The sequence below is a fragment of the Dromaius novaehollandiae genome, chromosome 4 (genome assembly GCF_036370855.1).
Source record: "Dromaius novaehollandiae isolate bDroNov1 chromosome 4, bDroNov1.hap1, whole genome shotgun sequence".
Classification (NCBI taxonomy): Eukaryota; Metazoa; Chordata; class Aves; order Casuariiformes; family Dromaiidae; genus Dromaius; species Dromaius novaehollandiae.
The window spans coordinates 19,384,168-19,411,678 of record NC_088101.1 but is presented as its reverse complement, the minus strand read 5'-3'; the positions used below and the strand labels follow the sequence as shown (position 1 = coordinate 19,411,678).

The following is a 27,511-nucleotide window of genomic DNA, read 5'->3' as shown; positions in this document are numbered from 1 at the left end:
GTGGGCTTTTGTATTTCATCTAGCAATCCCTTCACCAAACCCAAGAATTTGGGCTTGGACTCAACACTCTTAGAAATTACAATTAGAAAACTTGCTTTAAAGACTTAACGTGGGTTCACTCAGTATTGCTTGTATATAGTGTTCAATATAATCCACCTATGAGTAGTAGTAGAGTACAGTACAAGACATTTAGTAACATTATGGATTTTTCTCTATTGTAAGTGTTTTAATGATAGTGTTTATGGTGTGTTTTCATTTATTAGGATAAGGCCAACAAAAAGCATTAAAACATTAAAGATTGTACCATGGATTAAAGATGTACCATACAATTAAATACTGGCATATTAAATACAATCACATCCTAATCTGCCATCTTTTGCTGCAAGGCAAAACCTTTAGGTACCTACAAACACAACCGTTACAAATGCAGGCATGATCTTCATTAGTTCTACTGCTGTAAAAGCCATAATGTGAGAACTGCTTATTGACTTGCTTTCTGTTTCAGCACTGTGTTAATAAGCTTTGGAGAACGGCAATGGCAGACTGCTCTGGGGCTTCCTAGAATGAACTGGTGTTAAAGGACAGGTGAGACCTTCCTTAGGCAATTGTCTAAAATTGTAGTACACATCAAACTTTATTTTTGAACTGACTGGTACAGTCTTTCATTGAAGAATAAAGCACTTTTAATTAGTTCTTCTAAAGTCTAGCTGTTAGACAGGTAACAATTTACTCACATTTTAAATTCAGCTGTAATACAGCAAAGTTCTGCCTCGCCTAAAGTCATTCTGAACCAGTAACAAGCCAAGAATACAGCTCACCTCCACTCTTTCGGTTCTGTCATTTAACCAACTCCTCCCATAAGTCTCTGCTACAAAAAGCCATGTCTACAGTGTAAGTGAATTGCAAGGAGCAAATCTGTGTCCACTCACAAGAGCTGATTAACAATCAATGTAGGGGCTTGAAATAAAGGGACAGTGTTGGTGGCTGAGCTGTGTAGTAATTTAGCTTATAAAGTCTGGAACTATAACATTATCCCACACTTAACATTGCTTCTGAAAGCCAGAATACAAAGTGGCTTCCCAGCAGAACAAAATCAGCCAAAAGGTACATTTCTGTCACTCTGAAATAGTGACATTTTTATAACTGCATGTTCATACAAAAAAGGCTTAATTGTAGGAAGTCATTTTATTGTTGAAATAACTTATTTACAGAGATAGTTACTTTACCGTTTTACACAGCAGACATAATTCTTCTCAGAATAAAGTATCAAAACAGTGAAATTTAGCACTGTCTAAATAGAGTTTATCCCAAAAAGAAATCTACAGCAATCATTAGACTAAATCAATCTAATCACATAATAAAATGTCATCTCCTGCAACTACAACTGTATAAAAGACTTATCAGTCATGATCTAATGGATTAGGTATCTGCTATACTTCTTTCTTCTTGAGTATTAGTGGACCTACATTATCTCCCGTTAATTCATTGTGCTTGTTGTGAGAGCCATCACAGACAGGGAACTGGAAGAAAACATACATGAGGAATTAGTATATCTCTGTAAAGCAATTGCATAGTTGTTTTTTTTTTTTATAGCTTTTCCTATGCCAAGAATATTTTGATAAAGTTTCTTGTTCTTCCTCCTAAGTCTCTTTCCATCATCTAAATCCCTGTCTCCTATCAAGCACCTGGCACATGTTGCTAAGAAAAAACACATTGCTACAGGAAACTAAGTTTATGAGGTCCTAAAACAGCTATTCTTGGAATCAAAGTTAGAGACAAAGCCTTCTGCATGAAAGAACAGTCAGCAAAGCAGCAGCCAAGGCTGTGGCCACAAACGGCTTAAGGTTTATTGTGGAACTAGTGGAAGTGTTCCAAATTTGTTTAATCATTTTTCACCAGAAAGTACTGTTTCAAGCAAAACTGAAATATTTTGCTAAAGTGATTATTCCGAAGGGAGAGTACCTGTGACAGTTTCTTAGATCCAAGGCAGAATTTTTTGTTAAAACAAGGAAGCATTCAGTCCAGAGGCCAAAAACAGAGCACAGTGAGGCACTTGCAAGGAATTGGGGGTAGAGGAAAAATACCTGTGTATAACTTACACAGCTAGTTGAGCTGGCAGATGTGAAACATCCAAAGTTAACTGTGACTTGACCATCTGTTGACTGCTCTGGCCCAGACAAAGATATTCTCTCCATCCTCAATGCAAGTCCAGCCTTACTTTCATTCTAATATGGGTAACTTTCTAAACATTGTTTTTGCAAAGTAGAGTAGTTACTTTCTAGCCAGTCAGAATATATCTCCACGTATTAAACAAGGCTTGCTTGGTTTTAATCTACTCAAAGTGTCGTTTCTCCGCAAGTGTTTCTAGAAAACACTTCTGTGTTTCTTACAAGTTTCTACGGTCTCCCTGCATGTAGATAAGTCTAGAGTGGAGAAAGGGAAGAACTGTACAATTCTCAGAAACCAGGAACATGTTCCACCTCCAGAGAAAAGTAAGATGTTCCAATTCACAGTGACAGAACTGATAAAAATATGCAAATTCAGTCTAATCCTGGTATAGTACAAAGAAGTATCTTACCGTCTTAGAACGCCAACACCTGCAGTAAGCTTTAGTGAGGCACAGATCTTCAATGTTTATTTCATTCACTACTTTTGGATTTTCCTTCTGGATCTTGAGGTTAATCAAGCTATCCTTTTGCTGCTTCTTCTTGGGGAGGAATGGACGAACAGCGAGATAACCAAGCAAAGCCAGCACGCCCAGGAAAGGCAATAACCGCAGCCATTCTGAAACTAAAGACACATGGAATTTAGATTGGCTATTGGCACCACTTTAGTACGGTTCAGCATCAGCTACTCTTAAATGATTTAGGTTTAGGATAGAGAATGGGGCTGCTCGGTTGGCAAGGCTCTGAGGGCTAAGTCAGCAAGAAATAAAACTGGGACACAGACGGAGCAGTTGTGCAGAAGCCCCAGATTAAAACATGGGCTTTACTGTAGTTAAGGTACAAATTGGACTCAAGGTACAAATTTCATCTCAAATTTAATTTCAGTGCTCTAGAAGATAACTCAATAGAAGAAAATAAACTCAAAACAAATAAAAGATGTACTGTAATGATGAAACCTAAAATCACAAGTGGTTTGCTTACCTACAGTAAATCAACACTATGTACTAGCAAACTGGCCATGATTACATTTGGGAAGTTGCTAAAAGGTCACTACAGAATATTAAGTGTCCGTCTTTTACATTCTGTATGAGAGGAACTATTCAGTATGCTTTATAATTTATTTTTAATTGCTTATTTCAGATTTTTAACTTACTGAGCTTTCCTTATTTCATTAGTTCTGTTTTCTTTGTTTTTTTTTTTTTCTAGAAATTGTTGGCAGAAATGATGCAGATATTAGATAAGCATTAGCAAAGTGACAAGCTTTCACCATTTTTTTTCTGATTTTATTCTTCAGAGCTCTGTTTGCTTGAGGGTCTGCAACCAGTTGCTACAATAAGCATATAGGAAGAGACCTGAGATCAGACAGGTCCCTCCAGGTAGGTCAAGCCACAGAAAATTGCTTTTTTTATCTTGCTGAAGAACTTCTTTTAGGTACAGGTGAAAGATTCAAGTATCTTCTCCAGACGTACCTGCCTTGCTACATCATTATAAAACTTATAGACATACTAATAAGATAAGGACTTACTGAACTCCTTTGTAAGAAGTTTATCAGCACCTGGTATAAAATATAACAGAGCAGTAAGTATATTAAGGTGGATCTGCTCTGCCCACAGAAGAAGCAGTGGCAATGCTCCAGCGTAATTTAAGTAAAATGTAACAATAGAGGAGACAGCATTTTTCTAAGGTGGTGGAGGATATATTAAATCTTAAGCCATACAGAAGCGGAAGGGATTTTAAAGATATTTCAAAACTAGAAATAAAGAACTGTAATGAGCTGAAGCATAAATAGCTACACAAGCACTATGTAAGAGCAGACACTTTAAACAAGTTCCTCTTTAAATGGTTTAGGGTCAGAACATAGCAAAAGTTTGTTCCACAGTTTGTTTTTCAAGATTAAGACACACAAGAAAGGAAATGCGATATAGCAGGCAAAGGATGCTAGGTAGTTTTTGAGGTCCAAAAGATCGTATTACTTCATGTAGCTTAATTTTATTTGTAATAATAAAGCACATGTTCATGGTAATATTTTGCCAGTTAGAATGCAATGGCTTTTTCTTAATAATTTGAATGTTCTGAAAGTACACCATTTAATGAAAATATTTCGTGGGAATAGCTTTATGCTCCTCAAGCTTTCTATAGCCTTTGAAGTGAAACCCTATTTATTGCATTTATCTGAGAATGCTCCACAACTGCATGCATGAAAAAGGCACAAGAATTTTCAGTAGTCTTTCCACCCCTCCACTTGCAGTAGTCCCCATGCGCAATACATTTTTTACAGAATTCGCTAAGTGTTGTCGCAATATTGTAGTCTCTATTGCTCTTTTCTCAGTTCCCCCAATAAACTATAAGTTCTTAAAGACAACTGTGGAAATAAGTATCTCAGTGTTGCACAAAATGTTAGGTTTCCTGGACAACGGTGCTTGTTTGTATCTTCTAACTTTACTGTAAGTAACAGTAAGACAAAATCTCAAGCAGTTTTATTCTACCAGACAAGGTTGGTGAAAATGCTCATTAAAAACTAAAATTGCCCAATAATCCAGTAAAGAAACACATTCAGTCCTGGGCCACAACAGAAGGATCAATCCTACCAGATGCTCAGCGTTCAGTTCTCACATATACTTTTCCCTTACTACCGTCAGTCTGGGTACAGGAGGAGGGGAGCTGTTAAGCAAACCTCACAAGACTGTCTCAAGAAAAAGACCAGGAGAGCCAGTTAATCAGGCACCTCTCTGACCTCGCACCATACATGACCAAAGCAATGCAACTACCTTTTAAGAATCACCTAGCATAGCTTCACTTGCTCATTTAATTACCAGTATCAGAAAGGGCTAATAAACATTTCAGAAACTTTCACAAGACACTGATGATTCTGCGATAGGGCCTTGAAGCGAAAAATTAAATTGCATCGGCTACGGACATACAGTACAAACTAAGCCATGTTCCAGCCTCATTGCTCATACAGCAGGAACGGTATCATATAAGAAATGTGGATTGAGATGCGTTGTTCCAGGACACCCCACCAACAGGTGGGGTCAGAATGCACTTTCTGACCTCCTGTGAAGGGCTGACGTGGAACACACTTCAGAACAGAAAAAACTTCGGTCACTGAAAAAACTTCCAAATCAAGTACTTGACCTGACTGCTGGCACAGAGGTGGACCTCCGCAAAACCACTCTGAACTCCAAAATAGAACAGACATCCCAATAGGTGCACCACAAACAGAAGTAGGACATTTATCAAATGTGGGTTTGAGGTTTTTTTTCAGATTAATGAATGCAACTGGACTAAGATTAACACAGAAAAAGAAAGAGTCTGGCATCAGAATTACATGTCATTAAAAGAGACCAGCAACTAAACAGTAAGTGGCACCTCAACACCTCATGAAACCCCCTGATACGACATGTAAGTCAGAACACTCACTAGGTCAGTAGTCATAACTAAGGGAGAATCTTAATCAGTTAGGTTCACCCATGTGAAAGAGGAACATGACAGCTGTAACCTCAAAGAAAGGAAACCACAAAAAAATGGGAATATGAAGTACAGGATTATTATTTATCAAGTTATTATTTAGTATTTGTACCATGATAACCACTGCTAAAGAGTTTTGTCCTCACTAGCTAATGGTTTTATTAACATATATCTATGCTGTGAGTTTCTGCAAAGCCTGCAGTTACACCAACTTGTACGCTAATTGTAATCTGACTTGGTATCGTCACAAGACTGCCACAGGCTGATGCTTTCAGACTGAAAAATCCGCGTGACCATGCCTCTAGGGTGCAACAGACAAGATACCATCATGAAAAGTTACAGCCCTTTGGATTAGGAGGGAAGAAAACCTTCACTCAAACTAATGCAATGATCTCTTCCTGCATCTGCAAGCTGCTCTGTGTTTTTGAAGCTATGCATACCTTTCTGAAGCAGATGTAAGTCAATTCACAAGATTCGGTTCACTTTCACAGCTGATACTCAGAATTCAGCAGTTACATGGATTCTGAAGACTCTTTAGCTTATCAGTTCTGTTGCATGGAAATAGGCAGTCTTTGGAGCCAGAAATGGAGAGCAGAGTATTGAAGAGATTAGTCTTCAAACTTGACTTGTGTTAGACAGAGACCAATCCAAAAGATAGCTCCTGGAAATTATCAGGAACATTGCTGAAACAAGAGTGTTCAATGAATTGCACAGAGCTGAGGCCACGGACCTCAGTACACTGTGATAGGTCTACGAGAAGACGATGCCTTAATTTTTATTCTAACAGTAACAAATCCAACAAATAATATATTGAATGTGAACAGAAAGGGACTAGCCATCAAGAGTCAAATCATAGCAAGTGACCAGTGCTTATAAGCCTCTCACCAACTAATCCTTTGTTCTCTTTCACTTTGATTTTATGTCTTAGCTAATTTAGATAGAAATGATGCTACACAGACCCCAAAGCAGTTCTTTAAGATAACAGCTCACCTGCAAGCAGAAACCTTAACAAATGTTAACTGCAAGTCAAAATGAAGAATGGAACTGTGGTCACATATTCTCTAAACTGATGAAATTCTTCAAGTAAATTCAAATTATTCACTCGGTTACATTCTCTTCAGAAGTAACAAGCAGTTCTGTCCTAACTGTTCTCTGTTGCTTATTTGGATCTGTAAGGATGTTCTCCTTGATACACAAACTAAATACAAAGGACTCCACACAACATTTTAATATTCCTATTAGCTTATTCAGCAGATATGAAAGCGGAGAGGTGACAGTCCTTTTAGAGATGTAGCACACAGATAATAAATTAAAAAGCCCAAAGCTATGGACAGGTTAGCAAGCTGCTTTGCAGACGAATTTATTTTTCAAATGGGCTCTGAAGACTTATCATAGTCTCCCCTTCCTCCTTTCCCTCAATACTGTAAAGGATGATCCACAAAACTGTCGTCTTAACATGTAGGCCAGGAGTGAGACAGCCCACACAGTACTACACCATGTTTACAGGAAGGGGACTGTAACTAGCACCTAAATTCTTAGACCTTGACATTCTCTTTTCTCACTTCTGACCAGGATATTTTGAGGTTAAGGTCTATGCTGGTTTAACAAAATGTACCTGCATAAAAAGCAAAGTCAGCATGAGACAACTCTGTTCATTTCAGCAGACTTGAGAAGGGAAGGCTAAAGTAGCCATGACAACAAACAAACAGGCTTCTGAGCAGCGGCAGTGCGATGATTTAGATATCTGGTATCAAACCCAAGGTCAAACATATGATTTCTTTCCTCCCTGACTGCTTTTACCTTCAGGAGTTTAGCACCGGATATTAAGCGTGTCTTTCTCCAAGCAAGCAGTTTTCCATTACGGTTCAGTGATGTCACAACGGACAACAGGCGTCTTAAGATTCCTCTTCAGCACAATATAATATCACATACAAAAGGTTCTTCCCTGCAGTTTGTTTAGCCTGTCATTTCTACAACTGATGTATTAAGGGAACTGAGGTTGCCTCTACCTAGAAGCTAATGAAGGTTTATAGAAGCTATATAAGTGCTAACAACCAAAGCACTATGCTGTCCTAGATTTGGTTCTTGGCCTGCCTTTGCATACAAGGTCAATGCCAGCAAGCATTTTATAGACCTGGTCCTTGACTGAAGTTCAATAGCTGCCATGAAAGGACAAATAACACTGTGGCATTTTAAGGTCAATATTATTTCTCATTTTCCAAAAAGAAGCAAAGGAAAATGCACGACATCTTTGATATGTTGTTTGCCAAAGAATATGATGTTCTGTAATTTGTAGTAGTAGTAAACACAAAAGAGAATATTAATCTTCTCTTATCCTCTTGTTTGTCTGAGAGCATTTCATTAACTGTAACTTAATTGATATGATCGCCATAATTACCTTCTTCCTCCTGGTTTAAAATACAAACTTTTGCACTGTGTGTATTCCTCAGTCCTGGAAACATGATTTTAAAGGCAGAAACCCATTTATAAAACACTGAGTTACTATTCGACAATGTATAGTACAACTACTCATAGTACGGACATTAACCTGTTATCTAAAGTACCTGCAAGTTGCAACTGTGAAATAATTCCCAGAACTGGGAATTCTCTGCTCTTAGAGGCTTATGACTTTAGGAAAGGGCAGGCTAAGACGACACCAACAATACGAAAGAGGTGGAACAGACAGGGATATCAAATGATGATAAACTGTGAACATTTGTTCTTTGTTTAAGAAATAATATCATACCGAGAAATACCTACTATGTCCTTGCAATCTGTGATAAATTCTTAGTTCTTAATCAGTGACTTATTTAGTTACAGGTGTCAGAGTATCAGGTACTTAGTGAAGCAATCTAGTTTTCTTAGCCAAAACTTTAGACTGATGCAGGTCTGGGTGTAGATGAGTACAAAAATATTTAAATCGGTATGAGGTTTCAATGACTTCTGAACATTAAGAGAATATCATTTTTAATTTAGACACCTAGGCTGTGGTAGTGTAAAACCTCCTTACTCCCTTTACACCAGACTGCAAATGTGGAGGTCTATACGACTGTGCTTACTGCACTTTTGCATCTCTTACTACCAAAGCTGTTTTACTGTCCGCTAACTTTCCCAAACTCATTCCAACATGCTAAAAGGCCCTCCTTCCAAATCACACAGGTCCAGGCATACTAGCTGCCATAATCAGAAATTCACTATGCTAGTCTGTAAAGTGCCCAATCTTTATCATAAAGCACAAAGTGACTGCATCTTTTGAATATCTACAGTGCCTAGTGTCCAGCTGTGACTGAGGTGATAAACAATGTCATTCTCATTACCATGTCATTCTCTTTACTACCCCAGCCTGCAAGGCTTAAAAGGAAACAGCTACAAGCCAAAAGACTCCTTTAGCAAGGCAGAATCCTTTTGAAAAGCCTCACTATGTTGCATTTACAGTGTTCCATAATATTCAGCAACCTTGTAGGATTTTGCTGGGTTTTTTTTTTTCCCATTTTCCTTTTTTTTTTTCCCTTTTAGAGGAAGATATCTAAGTATAACACTGGATATCAGTCTAACTGATTGCTGAAAAAATGAAAAAAGTGTCAAAGCTCAGAATGTTGTCTCTGTAGCTATATATTCTTAATTACGCTTTATTCCTCTTTTTCAGAGTGGTTTAACACATGAGCAAGTCAAAGAAAACACTAGGAATTAAAGACAGTGGATTTTTTCAGGTACATTCAGTAAATTCCTACCAGGTATTAAAACAATTTCTGCTTTACTTCCTTCTTTTACCTATGTTTATTATTTTTGGAACTGAAACTTCACATGTTTGGTCTCGGTTGAAGGTTTTGGTGGTTTGCTTCTGCTCCTCCCTCCCTTCACATTCAAGCTAGTATCTGTCAATGGGGTGAACGACATGAAGGCAAATCAGCTCTCCCCTACAGCGGAAAAAAAAAAAGTTCTGACCAGAGGTTTTCAGAATACTTTCTACTACTAAAGTTGAAGCTTCCACAAGGCCAGTTAGCATAAACCTTCAGACAGACCACACCTTTAAGCTTTGAAAAGCTTTTGTTTATTATATGTAAGAGACAGGCTTAAGCTTTAACAATAAAACCCCCTATGATGCTGTCACCTGTGCCCTAAAGATGGATGTGGTATGCACAAATACACAGATGGGCTAGACAATAACCCTGTTACAGAAGTGTATTTGTCCAGGCAAGTGAAGTAAGAAGAGACTGAAGTCAAGCAGTATTAAGAAATTTTTAGTACAGTTGTGTTTAAAAGGGCAGTAACTTAAGTAGGAAATGGCAAAATACTAAGGGTATGAGAAGCTCATTTGTTTACTGTAGCTTATTGTATCCCTTCCCAACTTTCTGGCAGCTGAATCTCGATTGGCTGAATATGATTAACGGCATTTGTTCAGATGACAGAGTAGTCAGAGTGAGAGAAACAGTTCATTAAAATGTGTTTCCTTGTCTTGGGAAAGATAACAAGATGTCTCATGGAGCTCTAAATATACAAGCAACATAAACCTGCTGGCAAAACAGTACTCAGACCTGGTTCTAAATAAGTTGTGCCTAGTTCTAGATGAAACTGTTTTGCAGCACTACTAAAGCTGTATAGCTTAGTGGTGTAACGCAGACATATAGGATTGATTCTACACTCTGAATAACTTCCAAAGAGTTTCTGTCACTGTCTCTTATTTTTTTTATTGCCAAACTAATTCCGTGATTTGATACTGTACAACCACAGCTGAACCTGGGGTCCAATGGTTCCAGTACACAGAGTACCCCAGGAACTCCAAAGTGCACTGAACACCTAAAGAACTTGCTAGTATTCAGCAATTTCTTTTCTTTTTTTCTGGTTTACTTTATGCATAGGGTTATGGCTGACAGACAGGTATTTCCCCTCCCTCGCCCAGAAAATCCTTATAAAAATGACTGAATAGGAAAAAAAAAAAAAAGCATTAAGAAAACCCTAACTTTGTGCATGCATTGGCCTCCTAGAAAGAGATCTTTCTAGTCTTACTTATTAATTCAGTATAGACTCTGTCTTTAATTTCTTCTTTAAATGAAGAGGCAGGGTTTAAGCCCTAAAGTTAAAATCTCATCTTCTTTATGCGCGTGGCCTCTGACTTGCTGGTACTTGTACAGGGAGAAATCTTTAGTAGAGTGCAAATGAGCCGGGGGCCAAGAAGTCTGCTACCTTGTGCCCTGTCGCTACACCCCCCTCTAGGACTACTACTCACCTACCTAACCAGGCACCTCAAAACGTCTCCCCAGGTCACCTCACTTCTAAAACACCTCAGCGGCGATTTAAAATGTGCTCCCCCCCGCCCCGAAACGGTAACTTATCCAGCCCGACCCCCAGGGGAAAAGCAGCGAGCGCCGGAGCGAGAAGCGCACGCCGCAGCCCGCCGCGGCTCCCGGCGCCGCCGGGGGGCAAAAGCGGCTGCGCCGGAGCTTAGCGGGGCGGGCGCCCCCGCCGCCCCCGCCTACCTGTGAGGCGCACGAAGCCGCTGACGCTCTCGGGCAGAGGCAGGCGCTTGAGGTACGCGGGCAGCTGCACCTTGACGATGCGGGCCAGGCTCTCCAGCACCATGGCGGCGGCGGCGGCCGCCGTTGGGGGAGGGCGAACGGCCACCAACGGCCCCGGTCCCGCCGCTGCGCTGCGCGCGCTTCCTCGCGCTGCCTCCTCCGCGCCTGCGCCGGCGGCCTCCGGGGGCGCGGCGCCGCCGCCTGCGCCTGCGCCTGCGCCTGCGCGCCGCCCGCGCGGGCCCGCCCCCCGTCCTCGCCGCTGCCGGCGGGCGCCGCGGGGGGCGCTGCCGCGGCGTCGGCGGCGGGAGCCGCGGCCGTTGGCGGCGGCCGTTAGCGGCTCGGGCAGCGCAGCGCGCGCGCGTCCTGGCGCGGCTGCTCCCCTCGGGTGCTGTTACGCGAGCAACGGCCGGCGCCGCCGGTGAGCGCTGCGCCGCCGCCCGGGCCTCGCCTCGCCTCGCCTCGCCTCGCCGCCGAGACAGGTAGCGCCTGGAGAGGTAGCAAGGTGCGTGATGGGGGCGGCGTGGAGGACAGGCAGCTTTAAACACGCGTCTTATGACTTACAAGGTCTGTATTGCGTATCGTCATCCCGCTCCATTAAAACTGCACTTCATGTCAACGGTCTTAAAATTATTGAAGTGAAAGGCCAAAAATTTTTCCCCCTATGAGTGGCGTTCTTCATATGATACGGCAGCTCTTCCAGCGTGGGACAGTGTGAGTGGCGAGAGGTTTGATACTGCAGAGAGGGGCCCATCCACCTCAGGTTTGGCGATGGTTTGCATAGAGCAAGCTGTATCTCTAAACATATTCCATTTTATGTCAAGCGGGTCATTTTGGCATTAAAAATTGCCCCTGGATAGCCCATGAAAAAAAATGTGAAGTATATAGCCGTTCTGGGTCAGTGCAAACAATCCTGCCAGACCTGGGAACTCTGCGTTACTCCCTTGGTTGTGAGCCCATGCCATTTGCATCAAGATGCTTTGCTACTGTGAGTGAATAACCCTCGAGTGCACAAGCATCTTCAGGAAAGCTGGAATAGCGTGGTTCCTGTAGAAGACACGTATCTCCTCCCTTACGTGGTCTTGACTGGAGCACGGTTCTCATGGTTCTCTCTCCTCCTACCTCAGTGCACACAACCGCACCACTTCTGCCTGTATCAGCTGTGCCCTTTTCCTCCCACAGGAGGAATATGGAAGTTCGGGGGTAAGTGAAGAGGCTTGAGGAAAGCAATGAAAGAGTAATTACGCTTCTCTTTTGAATCGGTGGGTCTATATTTGGCTGAATCTACCCAGCTGTCATGTTTACCTTGTTTTGTCTAGGATATACAAGCCCAGTGCTACATCACTTTCACTAATTTGATATAATGATCCATTCAGGACAATTTTGACCAGTAATTGAAAAGACCATACAGAACTAAGGCAAAAAACAAACACTGGAAGCCAGGTTTAAGACAACAAATCCAGCTTGTTTGTGCTTCTGGCCTGAATATTACTTTCCTATCTGTGACATTGTATTAACATTTCCTGATGAATCATCTTCTTTAGTTAGCGAGAATATTCCTGTGATCTCTGAGTAGCTTAGACTTTCCTGCCTCACCTAAGTTTATCCTTGCGATGACTATGTCTGATGTCCTAAGATGATTCCTTCTTGTCTAGGCAAATGCCTGCTATTACACAAGATAATGAAAGAGCAAAATGCTTGATTATTCTGTAAAGATTACAAATCAGATCCGTCATGATGTAACCTTGTTTGTGAGTTTACTGAGGGAAGAATACATAAGGCTGAAGATACATAAGGTGAAAGTTCCAGCTCTGAATCAGACAAGTTCACACTGAAATTGAGAGTCTCTGTCCTTCCCTCCTCCCTTCCTCCCACTCATTCGGGCCCCTCTGGATGCTGTGATACTGAAAGCACAGCTGACATTTCCCTGAAGCTCCTGAGCCCTGCTGTGCTGCCTTTGATCTGCACTCCACTCAGCGCACTGCTAGACAATCTGCACATGTTGCAGACAGGAGCCATTCTCACTGTGTCTTGCCTGCATCGGTATCAGTTGACATGAGTCGTGACTGTTTTTAGTATATGAAAAGGTGAAGTCATAGATTATGGAAAAATTATAAAGAAAATAAAGTCCAAATGAGATTCTCAACTGAAGGGGAGGCAAAAAACAATTTTCAGAAGACCTGTTTGAACGGGAGCTCAGGAGATCAATATTTGCTCTCCAGCTCTGCTGCAGACTTTGTGTTCGACTTAAGGGGAAAAATATAAGCTGCAAGCTTGCTCAGTCCAACAAAAGTGAGTAGGGTTTTATGTGGTAGTCCATTTTCAAGTACCACATTATAGGACAAGAGCGTTAAGATCAGTCAACATCAGGACATTCACCAGACAGATGCAACATCTTTCTTCTGGTACACGTTTAATACTCTGTGTGAACATTCTTATTCCACAGGCAGATTGCTTCTTTTGGATGTTACCGATACCTGTTTCAATCTGTGTTGACAAGTCTTCGAGTCTCAGTCCTGTTAGGAATCTTGAAAATCTGGCTTTTCCTTTTTTTTTTTTTTTTGGGGGGGTGGGGGGAAGCACTCTGTTGCATATTTACCTTGGGTTTGTGAACTTTTAAAAGCAGAGTTTAGTCTGCTTATGTTTTTCATATAAATCTCAGACACTGAAGCTCTGGTGTTGGCTAGGGTATATAGGAGCCACTGTAATAAAAATAACATTGCAAAGAGCCCAAGCATAGATACTTGAACAGAACCTAGGTCACCGAAACTGAAATATGAATTTTACTTTCAGCAGTAGGTATCCTCTATTGCTGGTATTTTTCAGCTAGTGAAGACATTAAAGGTAAGATGCGTCATGGAACCCATATGAAGAGATCTACATAACTAGTGCTGACTCAGGTATTTTACATGGAATGAATTCCTAAAATACCGCCCAAAAGAGAACAAGCCCAGTTAGGTTACTACTATATGTGTTTTGATGAGAATGGTGGAAAAGGTGCAAATGCAGATCCTGTTTGGCACAGTTTATTCTGCCAAGCGCAATGTCACTAAAACATAGCTGTATTGGTCCAGCTCAGAGACCCTGACTAGAAATAAGAGCTGTCATCAGCATCCAAAAACTGTTCAGTCCTGATCGGTTGGACTGAGCATAGGTAAAGAGAAGCTGATTGTATTCCTCCTGTGTTACCCTTCATAAATTGCATTTGCTTCAGTTGTAAAATGAGATAACACTTAGTGGTCTGTCTAGAGCACATTAAGATTTGCAAAGGAAAAAACAAACTTTTATAAATGATATTTCTCATTTATTTAATTTTACCAAGTACATACCAGCAAAGATAAAAGATGAAAGAATCTGAATTAGCAGATACAAAATCCTCCTATCTATCTCTAACACAGGCCTGAGTAGCATAATTTGTTCAGTGCTCTTTCATGGTTATGAGTTTTTCTAGCAACAGAATGTCTTGTGTTTTTAAAACTACTTTCTTGGGATTGGCATTGCCATTTTCCATAATGAGCAGCTAGAATAATCTTTACAGTAGGCAAAATGACTGTTGTCAACTAAAAGCTATCCTGTCACCAAAGGGCTGGATTCAGTGATCAGCAAACACAAGCCTCTATCTAGGAGGAGGCAAAATCTCTCCCTTTGTATTGGAATCATTTCACAGTGTGGTTTGGTTAGGCTGCTGTTCCTGCTGAATGCAAAGATCCCTCACTCTTCCACTTCCCCCAAAGCAAGCAAAATCATTACACCCAAGAAGTGCCCTAGGAACTGTGATTCATTTTAGGCTATGTCTCCATCAGTTAGTTATGCAGCATGCTCAACATTCAGAGTCTCAAAACATAGTGAGGAGACTGGCTTAAAAAGCATAAACCTTATTATAAGACCATATATATAAGGTTATTTTCCTCTGCTTTATGCTTATGAACATACTGATTGCATGCAAGTTAGGTTTTGATTTTTTATTTTTACATCCAGAAGTTCAGTTGCCTTTAAAAGGAAGCTGATATTCTCATGCTTTCAGTTGACTCTGAGAACTGGCTCTTTAAGTAGGTTCTGCTGGTGTTTATTGAAAATATTTACTATTCTGTGGTGAGCACTGTGTTTGTATGGTTGCTATGCTGTTTGGAGGGGCATAGTGGTTTAATTTATGAAAAGAGTGAAAACATGAACATAAAAAAAGGCAAGATTTCTAAGATTTAGATCAAATTCCAACATGGCAACTTTGCTCAGGAAAGAACAGAGCAGTAGACCCTGTTTTTATTTGTTCATGAAAAGTACCACACCTGTGTCTCTCTTTCAGCTGCAGTTTTAACATTTTAGTTTCCTCTTCCCACAGTTAATGCTGGGGAGTATCTTGGGGAAACGTTGCCCATCAGTTATGGATTGGGGATATGAAATAAAGTTGAAAAGAAACCCAACCCAAGAAAGAATACATGTATTCAGTGTTGATTTCCTAGATACCCCCAGATAATGTGCATTTATATTCTACTTACATTGTAATTTTTTTCCAAGCTTGGACTGTCTTTTTATGCAGTGCTTAGCATTGATCCACAATAGTGGTTTCTATTGCTACTACAGTATGTGCAGAAATAACATATGATGAAACTTTGACTATCCAAGCAGTTATGCTGTTACTGATTCCAATCTCCTTTATTTAAAGCATCTAAGATAACTGAAGTTGTATGACATGAAACTATTGCAAGTAACATTAATCATGTAGCACGAATGATGTACAAGAAAGTACATGGTAAATATACTATTGCAATAAGTTTTAAACTTTGCCTCATTAAATGAATCATCTACTTTTCCCAGTCACATTAGGTACTTGATCCAAAATGTACAGTTCATGAGGATCCTGACTGATCAAGGATTGCGTACAGACTTGTGCAGATTCAGAACTTTATTGGCTTCCAGGGAGTTGCTAATTCACAACAGTTTTACTAAAATTGGAACAAATATGTTTACAATTCACTAATATGTCCATAGAAGGCCAGATACATTACTGATTTGTGACAGGTTCTGCCTGGTTTGTTGCAATAAACCAGGTTGCGAAATCTCCAGATTGTCCCCTGGGAGGAAGCTGCAGTGATGGAAAACAGATACATCCTCTCCTACACTGAAGGACCTATAGAGGACAAAACCAGCATAGTCAGGGAAGTGCATGCTGCTAAATGGGCAGATGTGATAGTTGCTGGGATGCAGCAGTTCAGATCAGTCTTTCAGCCTCTACTTCTAGCAAAGCCGCTATCAAAAAACTAGGAGCTGCTCTCTTACGATGGGAATTCCAGGGGAAAGAAGCTATACATGTCAGTATGTTCTCAGCAGGGGACCATTCCCTTTTAAACTGCATTGATACTTGCTATCAGGGAAGAATATATATCCTTGACTAGACAACTAAGGTTATATTTGTTTCCTTAGTACTTTACTCTCTTGATATAATAGCTGTCACTGAAAGATATTTCCTGCATTTTGGAAGGCAAAGGTGAGAATGCCACGAGACTAATTCCTGTGACGCAATGTGTATTGGCTGGCAGTGACTAATTATAGCAGAGAAGAACTACCAGCTTCCCCTGCTGAGGACAGCGTATGTGATCTCTGCGGTATGACTGCACTCTGTTAAAAGTTCTTCCTGTGTCAAGATGCCCACTGACATTGCAGTAAAACAGTAGTTTATCTTCCTTCTCAGACTGCTGTGTAACGATAGTGCTGCGGAGATTTCTGAGCCCATCTCCCCTCTTCAAGATTAGCCAGCTCTGGCATGGAGAATAACCCATACTCCTCTGTGATCTCAAAAGAATAAAAAGGAGGAAAAATAATAAATTCTGTGGAAAATACTATGTATCTTCGGTGGAAATGCATGGCTTCAACTTCGGGCATCAAATAGTAAAACATGTATTACAGATGGAGATGGAAGCAGGGAAAAAGTGACTATCTCGATTCCATCAGAGGTTACCAGAGAATGACATGGAATAGTACTATGGCAGGTAACTAAGAGGAATGTAGCCTCTTTTCAGCCCATCCTGTTTTTTTTTTTTTTTCTTATCTAGTCTATCCATGCATTCTCTGGCCTCTGAACTGCAAGTCAGCTGTAGCATAGTACATTTCCAACTCTATGTAGTTGGCTATTCCCTAGAAGATCTGTAAGTTACTTCCTTGCTTACCCTTTAAGATATTGCCATAATTCTATATAAATTGTGCATTTCACTCTAGTTCAGGGGGCTGTAAGCTCTAAAGTAAATACATTACAAAAAAATCAGTTTCTTTTTCCTTTCTAATCAGCAGAGAAAACAACCAACACAAAAAGGAGGAAATGAACATACCACCTCAAAGTTTACTTACTTTATAAGAACTTCAAGCATAATGACTGTGAAAGGTAAAAATATACAAGATAAATACATGATAATTAAGAAGCATTCATCTTGAACAACGTGCTAGGAGAGTGCTTTTAGCAACTAGGAAAAGATTCAGTGCCCTTGTTTCTAGAACAGAAAAAGTCTTTTATTCAAAATTAGTCCTGTCATAGGTGTCTGTAGTCAATTTATTAAGATGCTTGAAAACGTTTTAAACTGCTTCCCCAGGAGGAATTAAATGATTCTTCTTCAGGTTTTTTTTACACTTTTACGTAAGTTTGCTGCTTGACGAGATGTTATTTTGACAGCTTCAGGGACAGAAATGTTCTAATCATTCAGAAAACAGGTACAGTAGAAATGGATGCCACACGTACTCCCTCAAATTGCCTGTCCAATATGATTTGATCCTGTCAAATATCCTGAGCTATCCTGTAAGGGTAAGAATATCACTTAGTCTCCATAACCCTGTCCTCTTTGCCTAACTGCAACAGTGTTTGTTTTTCTAATATGGAAGCTAAACTTAGATCATAAAATAATTTAATGTAGACCACCAAATAGTCAGGAAGGGCTAACAAAATTATCTTTTTCCCGTTGACTTGAATTTAAATCAGTATGACCTGGAATAATAGCTCTAGATCCCACTACTAAGTCCTTAAGCCAGTATTCTCCAGGGGTTTTTTTTCCCATTATCCAAAGGGGGAAAAAAAAAAAGAAAGAAAGAAAAGTTGCAGCACTGATTGTCTTTATAAAAATGAACGAGCATTTGTTGGTATAAAAGTGAGAAGTCTATGTGATTTATTTTAAGAGGCTGAAAAACATGCTTGACCTGGAAGAGTAAAAGTTGCGAGGAGGGCAGGACCTCAGTTGCATTTGCTTTGTATTTTACAAAATTTTCAACAACTTGCCAACACCTGAGTGTTTCATGACTACCGTGTGTGTCACAACCCACCCACTCAGAAATACTGCCCTGATCCATCCCCACAACCACGATGATGAATAGTTTAATAACTGGTTAATGCCAATACTGCTGATTTAGAGTCATCAGCAATATTTCCCAAATTACAGTATGACAGCAAACAAGAATAATATCCATTCCTTCTAAAAGATCTATTTGGCTGTAATTACACAGATATTCAAGGACCAAGCAAGCCCCTGGACATCTTACTGTTAATTGAAACATACCGAAAACTGCAAAGATCAGCCAAATGAGGGTGCTGAAGTGGAAAAAAAAATGTAATGACCCCCACTAACACACAATACTTGAATAGCTAAATCCCTTGTCCAAATACAGGGCAGATGCTTCTGTCAGTTCAAAGACAAACAAACAAACAAAAAAACCTAAAGCAGTTCTGTGGACTCTCTTATTTACCTAAATCAATATTTTAAATTAAGCCAGTATAGTATCAAACAATTAAACTAGTGTAATCTGCACCACTATGCAATAATTTCCCCAGGGAAACAGAACTTTATTTGTATAAAATAGAACAAAAAAAAAAAAAAAAGCAAATGAGAATGTTCTACAAGGAAAAAAGCCTCCAAATGAAGAACGGTGGAAGTTAACCTGCTACCTCTACTGAAGTATAATATTTATTTAGCTACAAATATGTGAACTATTCACCTAGCAGGACTGCCTCAGAAGAAGTGGGAATGGGTAAAAAAGGTAGTTTGTTGCAAGCCATTTGTGAAGTCAGTGATACTGCAGCTCTAATACATCCTAATTCAGAGAGGACCCCTGTCCTCCCCTGCCCCCCCGGCCCAATCTTCTGGAAATTGTTGATCCCTGTGGCTAAGCCTTTTGTCTCAGCTAAGATAAAAGGCTTTTTATGCTTTTTTTTTTTTAAGTGTGCTGCTCAGTGCATGCTAATTAATACCTTGTAACTCTAATCAAACAATGAAAATGATACTTAGCATGCAATAAGCTCATTGAATTGGAGCCTACACTTCAAATCAACCAACCCAGTGGGTGTGCTGTAAAGTCTGAATAGCCCTACCTGTACTAGGGAACCTGTGAAATATATGAGTTAGCTCATTTGAATACTTAACTTTAATCCTTAACATTTTTTCTGGATTAGTGACTTTTACCTTGATTTAACTGATTATTAGGTAAATCAGTCAAATCATTTGTTAAACCTGAACACACCTCAAAGATAGTGGTTTGCCTAGTACATTTGCATCCTGGAACAAGCACTGGAGGACCATCCAAATTAGCTAGCTGGATCGGACTAGTAATCGCTTAGCTAAGAGTAATGAAAATAGATGTATCTTGACAGTCTTTTGATGTCTCCTTTAGTAAACATAGTAGGGTAAATAAAGTACTGTTGAAAACTGCTGGAAGAAGTGGTTGGTCATTTTCAGTAGCAGTGTAACTCCTGCAGACTTAACATTCAGTCTGAAAACAGCCTGAGGGGTCAAAAACCAGATATATCAAGGAAAAACAACTAACTCGAAAGGCGTGAGGTAAAGTAGGTCACCACTGAACATCATTTTGATCAAATCTTCAAGTGCTGTACACTGGCCTATTGAAACTGATAAAACTGTGCTCCAGACAGGGGCTTCATCTGCTGAATTCAGCATGTGTTAACTTATTTTATCAACGGTGCCTCATTTCTCAATCCTTCACATCCCTATTTTAAGTTGCCATTTTGCTATATATACATATGGCAAAAATATGTACACATAAAATATAAACACATAATCTGTGTTTATTCGCAGATGTAAAGAATGTGTATGAAAGAGGGAAACAAAGGTAGTTAGTAGTTGCATGACAACAAACCTTTTTTCAAAATTGGCATCGCAACTGCACTGTGCTCATCTATGAGTTTTTATGCTTCAATATCCATAGAGCTGAATCAGTGCAGAAAATAAACATTCTTGTTGACACAAACTGCTGCTGACTTGAAAGGAATATCTCTTTCATTTAGATCAAATGGTAGTTTTTCTGGGAAAAAAATGAATACTGTGTATGAATGCTAATAAATATCCTGTAGCAATTTTCAGAGATTCAGTTGTTGAGGTCTGTGAAAGTAGCATAATGAAGTTGTCAAAAACTTTCTTCTTGTAAAATAGCTCTTATTTTCCCTAACAATTTCAAGGGAAGAGAAGAATCTTCTCCAGCTGAAAGAAAACTATGTTGTCAACACAAGCCTAAAAAAATTTTTTAATAGTTTGAAACCATTTTAATGAACTGCTAAACAAAATCCTGACAACCAGAAAATTTTGTGGAGAATTTTGGTCTGTTGATTTTGATCTAAGTTACTGAAGTATTTTCAAGTTTTGCAGATGTCCATATGACCTTGTGCAAGCAATGAAACCTTAGCAGGCCGTTATTCAACAAAGCGCTCAAAGTTTTCACTGGGACTTGCGCATGGACTAAATACTAGATCTTACAACTCCCTGTGTGTAGCAGCAATGACTTAAAATGGGTTATGGGACTCAGTGTTTTGCCCCATGACCTAACAGTGCGATAGAAAGCACTACCTTAGAAAGAGGACATGTGGAATAGCTTGGAAATTGTTCTAGTGAGAATGTCAGAGAAGATGTAGAAGAAAAAAAGGGGAGATGAAGGACTGACAAACTGGAATAGAAGATAAAAAGCTAACTTTTTATCTTATATTCCTTAAAAAGCTAACTGCTGTGTAACACGCTGGCCTTGGGCCAGACGCCAGATGAGGAGAGGTTTTCCTACCTCTTCTTCCTAATAAAAAGAGAAGTAAAAGAGGTAAAGGCCAGGGAACTGAGCATGCAATGCTAAGGGTGGCAGGATGCTGCTACGTCCTCAAAGGGGAGAAGCTCCCACCTATACAGAAAGTGCTGGCAATCTTTGGAATTTAAAACACGGATTAGATGAAACCAAATGACATCCTAAAACCTGTTTTTTCGGTAGTGTCATGTAATGGCACATGGATTGGCAAATGGAGCCTTTTGTATTTGTTGTGTTTAAAAAAAAAAAAACAATGGAACCACCACATTTTATCAGCTTTTCTCTGTAAGCTTACTCTTTATGGTTTACATTGAATCAAATGGGTCCATAATAAGCTGAGTTTTTCTCAGATTAAAGATGGATTTGACCGCAAGTTTGATTTCTGATGACTGAGGAAAAAAAAGTTGGACCAGATGTTGAAAGGAAAATTGAGGCCTACTCAGCTGCAATGTTCTATAATTGTGTGTACCAAACAGGGAGAAGCCGTTGTTGTTTCTTCATGCTCTTAGCTCTTTGCTTTCCAGGGGCAGGAGCTGTTGTCTTTTGTCTCTTCCCAACAGGAGCTAATAATGATCTACGGGAGGGACTCATGAGAAGGGTGTCTTGGTTTTGCTGAAGTAATTTTTTTTCCCCTAGAAAGCAAGAGCTTTTTGGAGACGCTTTGCAGCTTATTTCTCACTTTCCTCTCTGACATACTAACTTGTAGTATATGGGATGCTGCCTGGTGTCCAAGGTGCTCCATTGCTCTACTTGTTTTGAAGACAGGTAGAATAGCATGCATAAAGGGTAACAGTGGCAGCTCTCAGGCAAGGGAAAGTGAAAAATTGATACTGATGTGCAGCAAGCTACGCTAAGCTTTAAACTAAGGCTGGGCTGCTTTTCCCTTGAGTCTCCTCTATCCTGAGAGGAAGGTGTTATAACAATATATCAAGGCAATCTCCATTCTTGCTTGCACTGCTGGACCATCATAAAGAGCTGAAATAGATTGATAAATTCAGCCTTTAGAGGTTATTGACCACTCAGATGCACAGAGCTCTGTAATGCCATACTTAAAAAAGCAAGCAAACAAAGCTCAAAAATAGAATTCAAGTCAGCTAGTCTGTTCTCAATACTTTTTGCAAACTGTTTATTCCTATGTTGTACCTACTGAGCAATTTTGCGTAATAAACCTCTGAAAATCTAACCCAACTCCACTAGTGTATGAGGATTAGACATGGTAATAGCTTGATTCAACCAGTTCTGAGGATTAGCTTCAAAAATCAAATTAAAATGAAGCAAACCCAAATACACTGAGTAGTTCAACAGTAAGTTGCAATACCCATGTTCAGCAACCCATCATCTTTGCCTCTCGCATTTTATATTACCACGAGGTATCAATGCAAATAGCATTATATTACACTTACTGTGTATGTTAAAGGTAAGAAACTATGTATGGCAGGTAAATGTATTAAGGTTACAAAGCCTTACTTTGTATGAGAATTCCTGCTGAAGTCAACAATCTATTTATTTCCAAAAGTTGAGGGAAAAAATATGATTTTTATGATACAATTTGAGGAAAATGAGATAGAGGAGAGAAGTAATATGTTCTCCAAGCAGGACTGCATTTGCTGTAACTTACATACTCACAGTTCTGTGGCTATTTCTACAAGTTATGTAACTGCAATTGTAGCTACATAGGTCACTATTTTTAATTTTTTGTCTCAAGTGAACTTAAAGGTAAGTATTTAAATAGATGTATTTGTTTAATAAAAATAACTACTGAGCACAATGAACTATCAAGTGTTCGTCTAAACAGGTATGTTAAATCCAGTATACAAAATATGCAAATTATTTCCCAGCAATGGCTACATACTCAATACCTTTTAAATTATACTCGGGGTCAAATGCTAATAGAGATATTGATTTTAACATGTAACTGCTGAAATGCACAGAGACAGACTTGATTTACCAAATGAACAATTCCTGTTGGCTTAAATTAGGAGGGAAAATTACACACCATCAACAGTATGCTTGTGCGGTTTTTCATTCTGTTCATTATACAATAAAATGCTAATCAGAAGCCACATCAAAACTCTTAAAAGAGAGCGGCATTAAAGGTTATTAAATCTAAAATAATAATTAAAAATTTAGATCTAAAATACTATTAAGTACTTAAATCTCCTGAGATGACAAACAGTAATGAAAAAGCTCGGGAAGTTTGTAAGCAGTTTAAAAGCCCAAGCAAGATATGCTTGTGACAGATATACTTGTGATTTGGAGGAGTTTAATAGTATCCCTAATCCAAATTAAGCAAGGAGCAATAAGGTGTTTTTCAGCAAAATTCTCTATTAAGATGGTAAGAACATGAACGAAACAGTTTGCAGCTACTTTTCTGGAATATAGTGTTTAGTACATTTAAAGTAATAAGCAGAAGATGGAAGACTACACAAAGAAATTGTTAGGAGTGGATCGGGTGATGACAGAAAGATAACTGTACTTCATAGGAATAAGGCATTATTTTCCCTCTAGCGTACACATAATATGGATACTAAAGAACTATGACAGTCCTACTACAGTACTGTTCTGAAAATAAATAAAAAAAATATTTTGATTATTGCTCTCTTGATTCCCTGCTGGTTATTCTCAAACTTCACACTGCTAACTTAACAGTTTTTTTGAAGATGCTCCAATCCAGTGATAATTAGCATCCTAGATAGCCAGAAAACTAACAGTAGAGCAATAAAGGCAGTATAATGAATACAAACTCAATTCAGTGCAGTGGATTTAGCTAATTATGTATCTATACTCCCTGGACAGCAACCATTATGTTTATTAATACTATATATCGCTGCATTACAGCAGAAAGTCAGTCTAGCAATCTATTTCTGCTTGTTACTTCATGAGTAGGAGTCCTTCACCACAGACACACTATGTGTAAATCTACAAAATTTTGTTTAATACAAGAAAAAAGAGCTGAGCGTGGTTTCTTGAAGCGGGCTGCACAGAACAAGCTGTAAAAGCAGCGACTACATGAACAGCTCAGCCATCTTCAGTGGACTGAAAATGCCACTCAGTATGCTAACTAAATTATTTGATGTCCTTGGTCTGACAGCACATGTAACTGAATCTTAGTATTTTCAGTACACTGAGAACATATGTGCGTACTACTAAAAGCCAGGCTTCAAGTACCATTACAGCCCCTCTTGCAGCAGGCCTGCGTTTCGTGTTGATGTCGCCCTCCGGGGCAAGCACAGGCTTTAGCTCTTTTGTTAGTTTTTCCCTCGCTTTCGGGCCCCCCCTTTCCCTCCGAGGCACCCTCCTTGCGCCGCTCCAAGGAGCCGGTGCTGCGACGGTGCCAGAGCCCCGCAGAGCTTGGGACGAGCGGGCTTTCCTTCGCCATGCGCAGAGCCGGGGCACCGCACTCCTCCCCCAGCCGCCTGCAGGCCGCGCGCAGCGGGCGCCGGGGCCGCCCTGCCCCGAGCCCCGGCCGGAACGAACCCCCCCGCTGCGCCGGGGCCAACGGCCGCCGCGCGCCCCGCAACGTGCGCAACCGCCGCCCGCAGGGTGAGCAGCGGCAGCTCCCGGGACCGCTCCCTGGGAGAGGCCACGGCCGGGGATGCCCCGGCGGCCGCAGCCGCCCCGCCGCCCCCGCGGCCCTGCCCACGGCCGCGGGCGGCGAGCGACGTCGAGGCGAGCGGTAGCGCGGAGGGATCCGAGCCGCCACCACCCCCCCCGCGCAACGATGTAGGTCCGGCCGCGGCCGCCATCTTGGCAAGGCGCGCAGCCACGCGGAGGGAGGGGACGGCGAGCAGGGGGCGGGGAGTTGTCGTAAGCGGTGCGCGCCGCAGCGCCGAGCGGCCAGGGGGCCTCGGCCTGCGCCCGAAGTGCCTTAACGAGACCCCAGGGCCGCCGTCCCCGGCGGGAGGAAGCCATAAAGCGGCACCGGGAAAGCGCTGCCGTGGGAGTCCCACAACCACCCCTTTCCCCCGTCGCTTGGCGGCGGCACGGCGCAGGCGCGCCTCTCGCGAGATCCCTCTTTTCCCCGCGGGGAGGGCTAGGGCGCATGCGCGTGGGGGGCGCCCGGCGGCGGCCGTTAGCGCGCCCCCTACCCCCCGTGGCGCTCCCCGGCCGGGGGGGTGGGGCGGGGGGGGCGGGCGGCGGCGCCCCGCCCGGCAGGCGGCGAGCCCCACCCCCGGCTACTCGGGGCTGGGCGCTGGGCTCTGGGTCGCGCGGGCGGCGCCGCTCGGCTCTCGCTGGCGTTTGCCTCGGCCCGGCTCCCTCCCGGCGGCGCGGGCGCGGCGCGGCGCGCTCCCGTCAGCCTCTCCCGGCCACCGGCCGCCGTCTGCCCGCAGCCAGGCTCCGCGCGGGCGCCGCGCTCCGGTCGGGCGCCCCCCTCGGCCGTTTCCGGAGGAAGGAGAAGCGCAGCTGCCCCCTCCCCCCTTCTCCGCCTTCCTCCCCCTCCTCCTCCTCTCTCGCTCCCTCCCTCCCGGCCCCCCCTCGGCGCGAGCGGAGCGCGGAGTCACCGCGGCGCACGGACGGGCCCGGCGGCACTCGCACACAATGGCGCTGAAACGCATCAACAAGGTGAGCGCGGCCCCGCGCTTCCCCCTCCTCCCCGCTTTGTTCCCCCCTCCCCTCCCCTCCCCTCCCTTCCCCCCCCCCCCCCCGGCGGAGCGGGCACGGGTGCGCGGCCCGCGGGGGCGGGAGGGCCGCGGGGCCGCCGTCGCGGCCCGGGCAGCGGCCGGCTCCTTCCGGCGAGGCCGCGGCCGGAGGGGAGGGGAGGGGAGGGGAGGCCGCTCCGCCCGGGCCTGGCGGGCGCCGGGGGCCTTTCGCGGGGGGCCGGCCGGGGCCCGGGCCGCGGCGCGGGCGGCGCCCCCCGCTCGGCGGCGAGCGGCTGCCCCGGGGACGCTCAAATGTCAGCGGCGCCCGGAGCCGCCGCGGCGCCGTTGCCGCTGCCCCTGGGCCGCCGCCTGCGCGGATCGCGGCCGTATCGGCGTCGCGGAGGGGCTTCGTGGCCGATGGCGGCCGTGCCCGGGCGGGGAGTGGGCCGCTGGGGCTGGTTTCCCTGCCCTGGCGTGTAACTTCTTTCCCGCATTGTAAGATGGCGGCGGGCTTGCCTAGTTGGGGCTCTTTCCGGGATCTCTCGCTTTCTGCAATAACATGACACACGCACGTCTGCGCTCCCGTCAGCTCCCGTGCAGCTGCCGCCGAGCGATACTGCCGCCGCGGCGCTTCCCCCCGCGGCCGCGCTGCCCCGGGCCCCGAGGAGCCGCGCTCGCCTCGGCCGCGGCTCCGCGAGGGGCGGAAGTGTTTTGCGAGATGCGCCGAGGCTCCGCTGTTGCACAATCGCGCCGGGTGGAGTAACTTCGCAGCTAACTCGGAAAAAATGCCGAGGTGATGAAAGTTTAAACCTCTCGCAGGGAAGAAGGTTGCGGACGTAAGGGTGCACACGGGCAGCCCGGCGGTCCTCCCTCGGTGCCGGCTGAGGGCTGCGCGGCGGTAGCCGGGGCGCTTCCAGCCCGTAAATCACCGGGATGCAGTTACAAGCGCGATGAAAGCACGGTGGCTTTACCGTGCAGTCGCCGCTGACCTGTGCTTACACATAAGCCGACCTGAGCGTTTAAATATTTCAAGAACTGAGGGGAGTTTCATGGACATCTCGTAGTCTGCCAAGATGGCAGAAAATCATAGTGTCTTCAAATCGGTGAACTAAACTTCAGTGCACCAAACACCTTTTATGCGCAGTGTGTGCGGCTCATCGCCTTTTAAAGCGTCACTCTAATTTCGTGTCTCCTGGGTAGTGTTCATAGGCATCTTTTACTTGAATCTTGTCAAAATGAGGTAGTTTATTAATGCTAAAAGATAATCGTGTTATCTCTAAAAATATAAAAGCCGTTCTGGATTAGTAGTAGCTAAACAAATTGTCTTAGAATTACAGCTACACTCTCGGAAGAATTTCAAAACAATTCCTTTTAAATCTGACATCAGAACTTGTTCCCCTGTATTAGTGGATGATACCACTTAAGTTGAAACGCAGCTAGGATACTCCCTGGTATGCTTTGTCATCAACTCACGCTTATGAAACACGTTCAGGCTTCTGCAGGTAAGAATTTATCGTCAAATGTAAACCAAGGCAAACCCTCACGTAGTAATCTGGTGGCTGAAACCTTAAAATGATTCAGGATAACTTTGGAATCAATACGTCATCTCTTTGCCTTCAGCATTTTGGCCTGTCTGTTGTGTGCAGTCTCTTGTTCTGTGTTGGTCCTTATGCTCCACGGCAGTGTGTACTAGCAAGCTTCTTCCTTTACCCAGTGCCAGCGTTTAGGATTA

General features: G+C 42.6%; 2 protein-coding genes across 3 annotated transcripts in view; one reads left to right on the top strand and one right to left on the bottom strand.

The window, feature by feature from the left end:
- Positions 1–1,170: 1,170 nt before the first annotated feature.
- Positions 1,171–11,360, bottom strand: CISD2 (CDGSH iron sulfur domain 2). Its single transcript, XM_026108939.2, has 3 exons — positions 11,111–11,360; positions 2,579–2,790; positions 1,171–1,520 (listed from the first exon to the last, which is right to left on the bottom strand). Exons 1-3 carry the CDS (start codon positions 11,211–11,213, stop codon positions 1,431–1,433), a joined length of 405 nt encoding a protein of 134 aa, XP_025964724.1. The 5' UTR covers positions 11,214–11,360; the 3' UTR covers positions 1,171–1,430.
- A 326-nt stretch (positions 11,361–11,686) lies between these two features.
- UBE2D3 (ubiquitin conjugating enzyme E2 D3) overlaps positions 11,687–27,511 on the top strand; it is a 36,888-nt gene continuing 21,063 nt past the window's right edge. Inside the window, exon 1 of one of the 2 annotated variants that reach the window (XM_026108957.2) lies at positions 11,687–11,713. In XM_026108957.2, the coding sequence (XP_025964742.1) occupies positions 11,702–11,713 (12 nt within the window). In that variant the 5' untranslated portion in view covers positions 11,687–11,701. Of the gene's footprint in view, positions 11,714–25,356; positions 25,763–27,511 lie in introns of those variants that run through there. The other variant, XM_064510542.1, reaches the window with a different exon arrangement.

Bases quoted from the DNA above. Each gene is read 5' to 3' on its own strand.
- CISD2 (XM_026108939.2), bottom strand. From the start codon at position 11,213: ATGGTGCTGGAGAGCCTGGCCCGCATCGTCAAGGTGCAGCTGCCCGCG. The intron at 2,791-11,110 runs GTAGGCGGGGGC...ATGTGTCTTTAG, and splicing joins CGGCTTCGTGCGCCTCACAG to TTTCAGAATGGCTGCGGTTA. The intron at 1,521-2,578 runs GTAAGATACTTC...GTTTTCTTCCAG, and splicing joins GGTGTTGGCGTTCTAAGACG to TTCCCTGTCTGTGATGGCTC.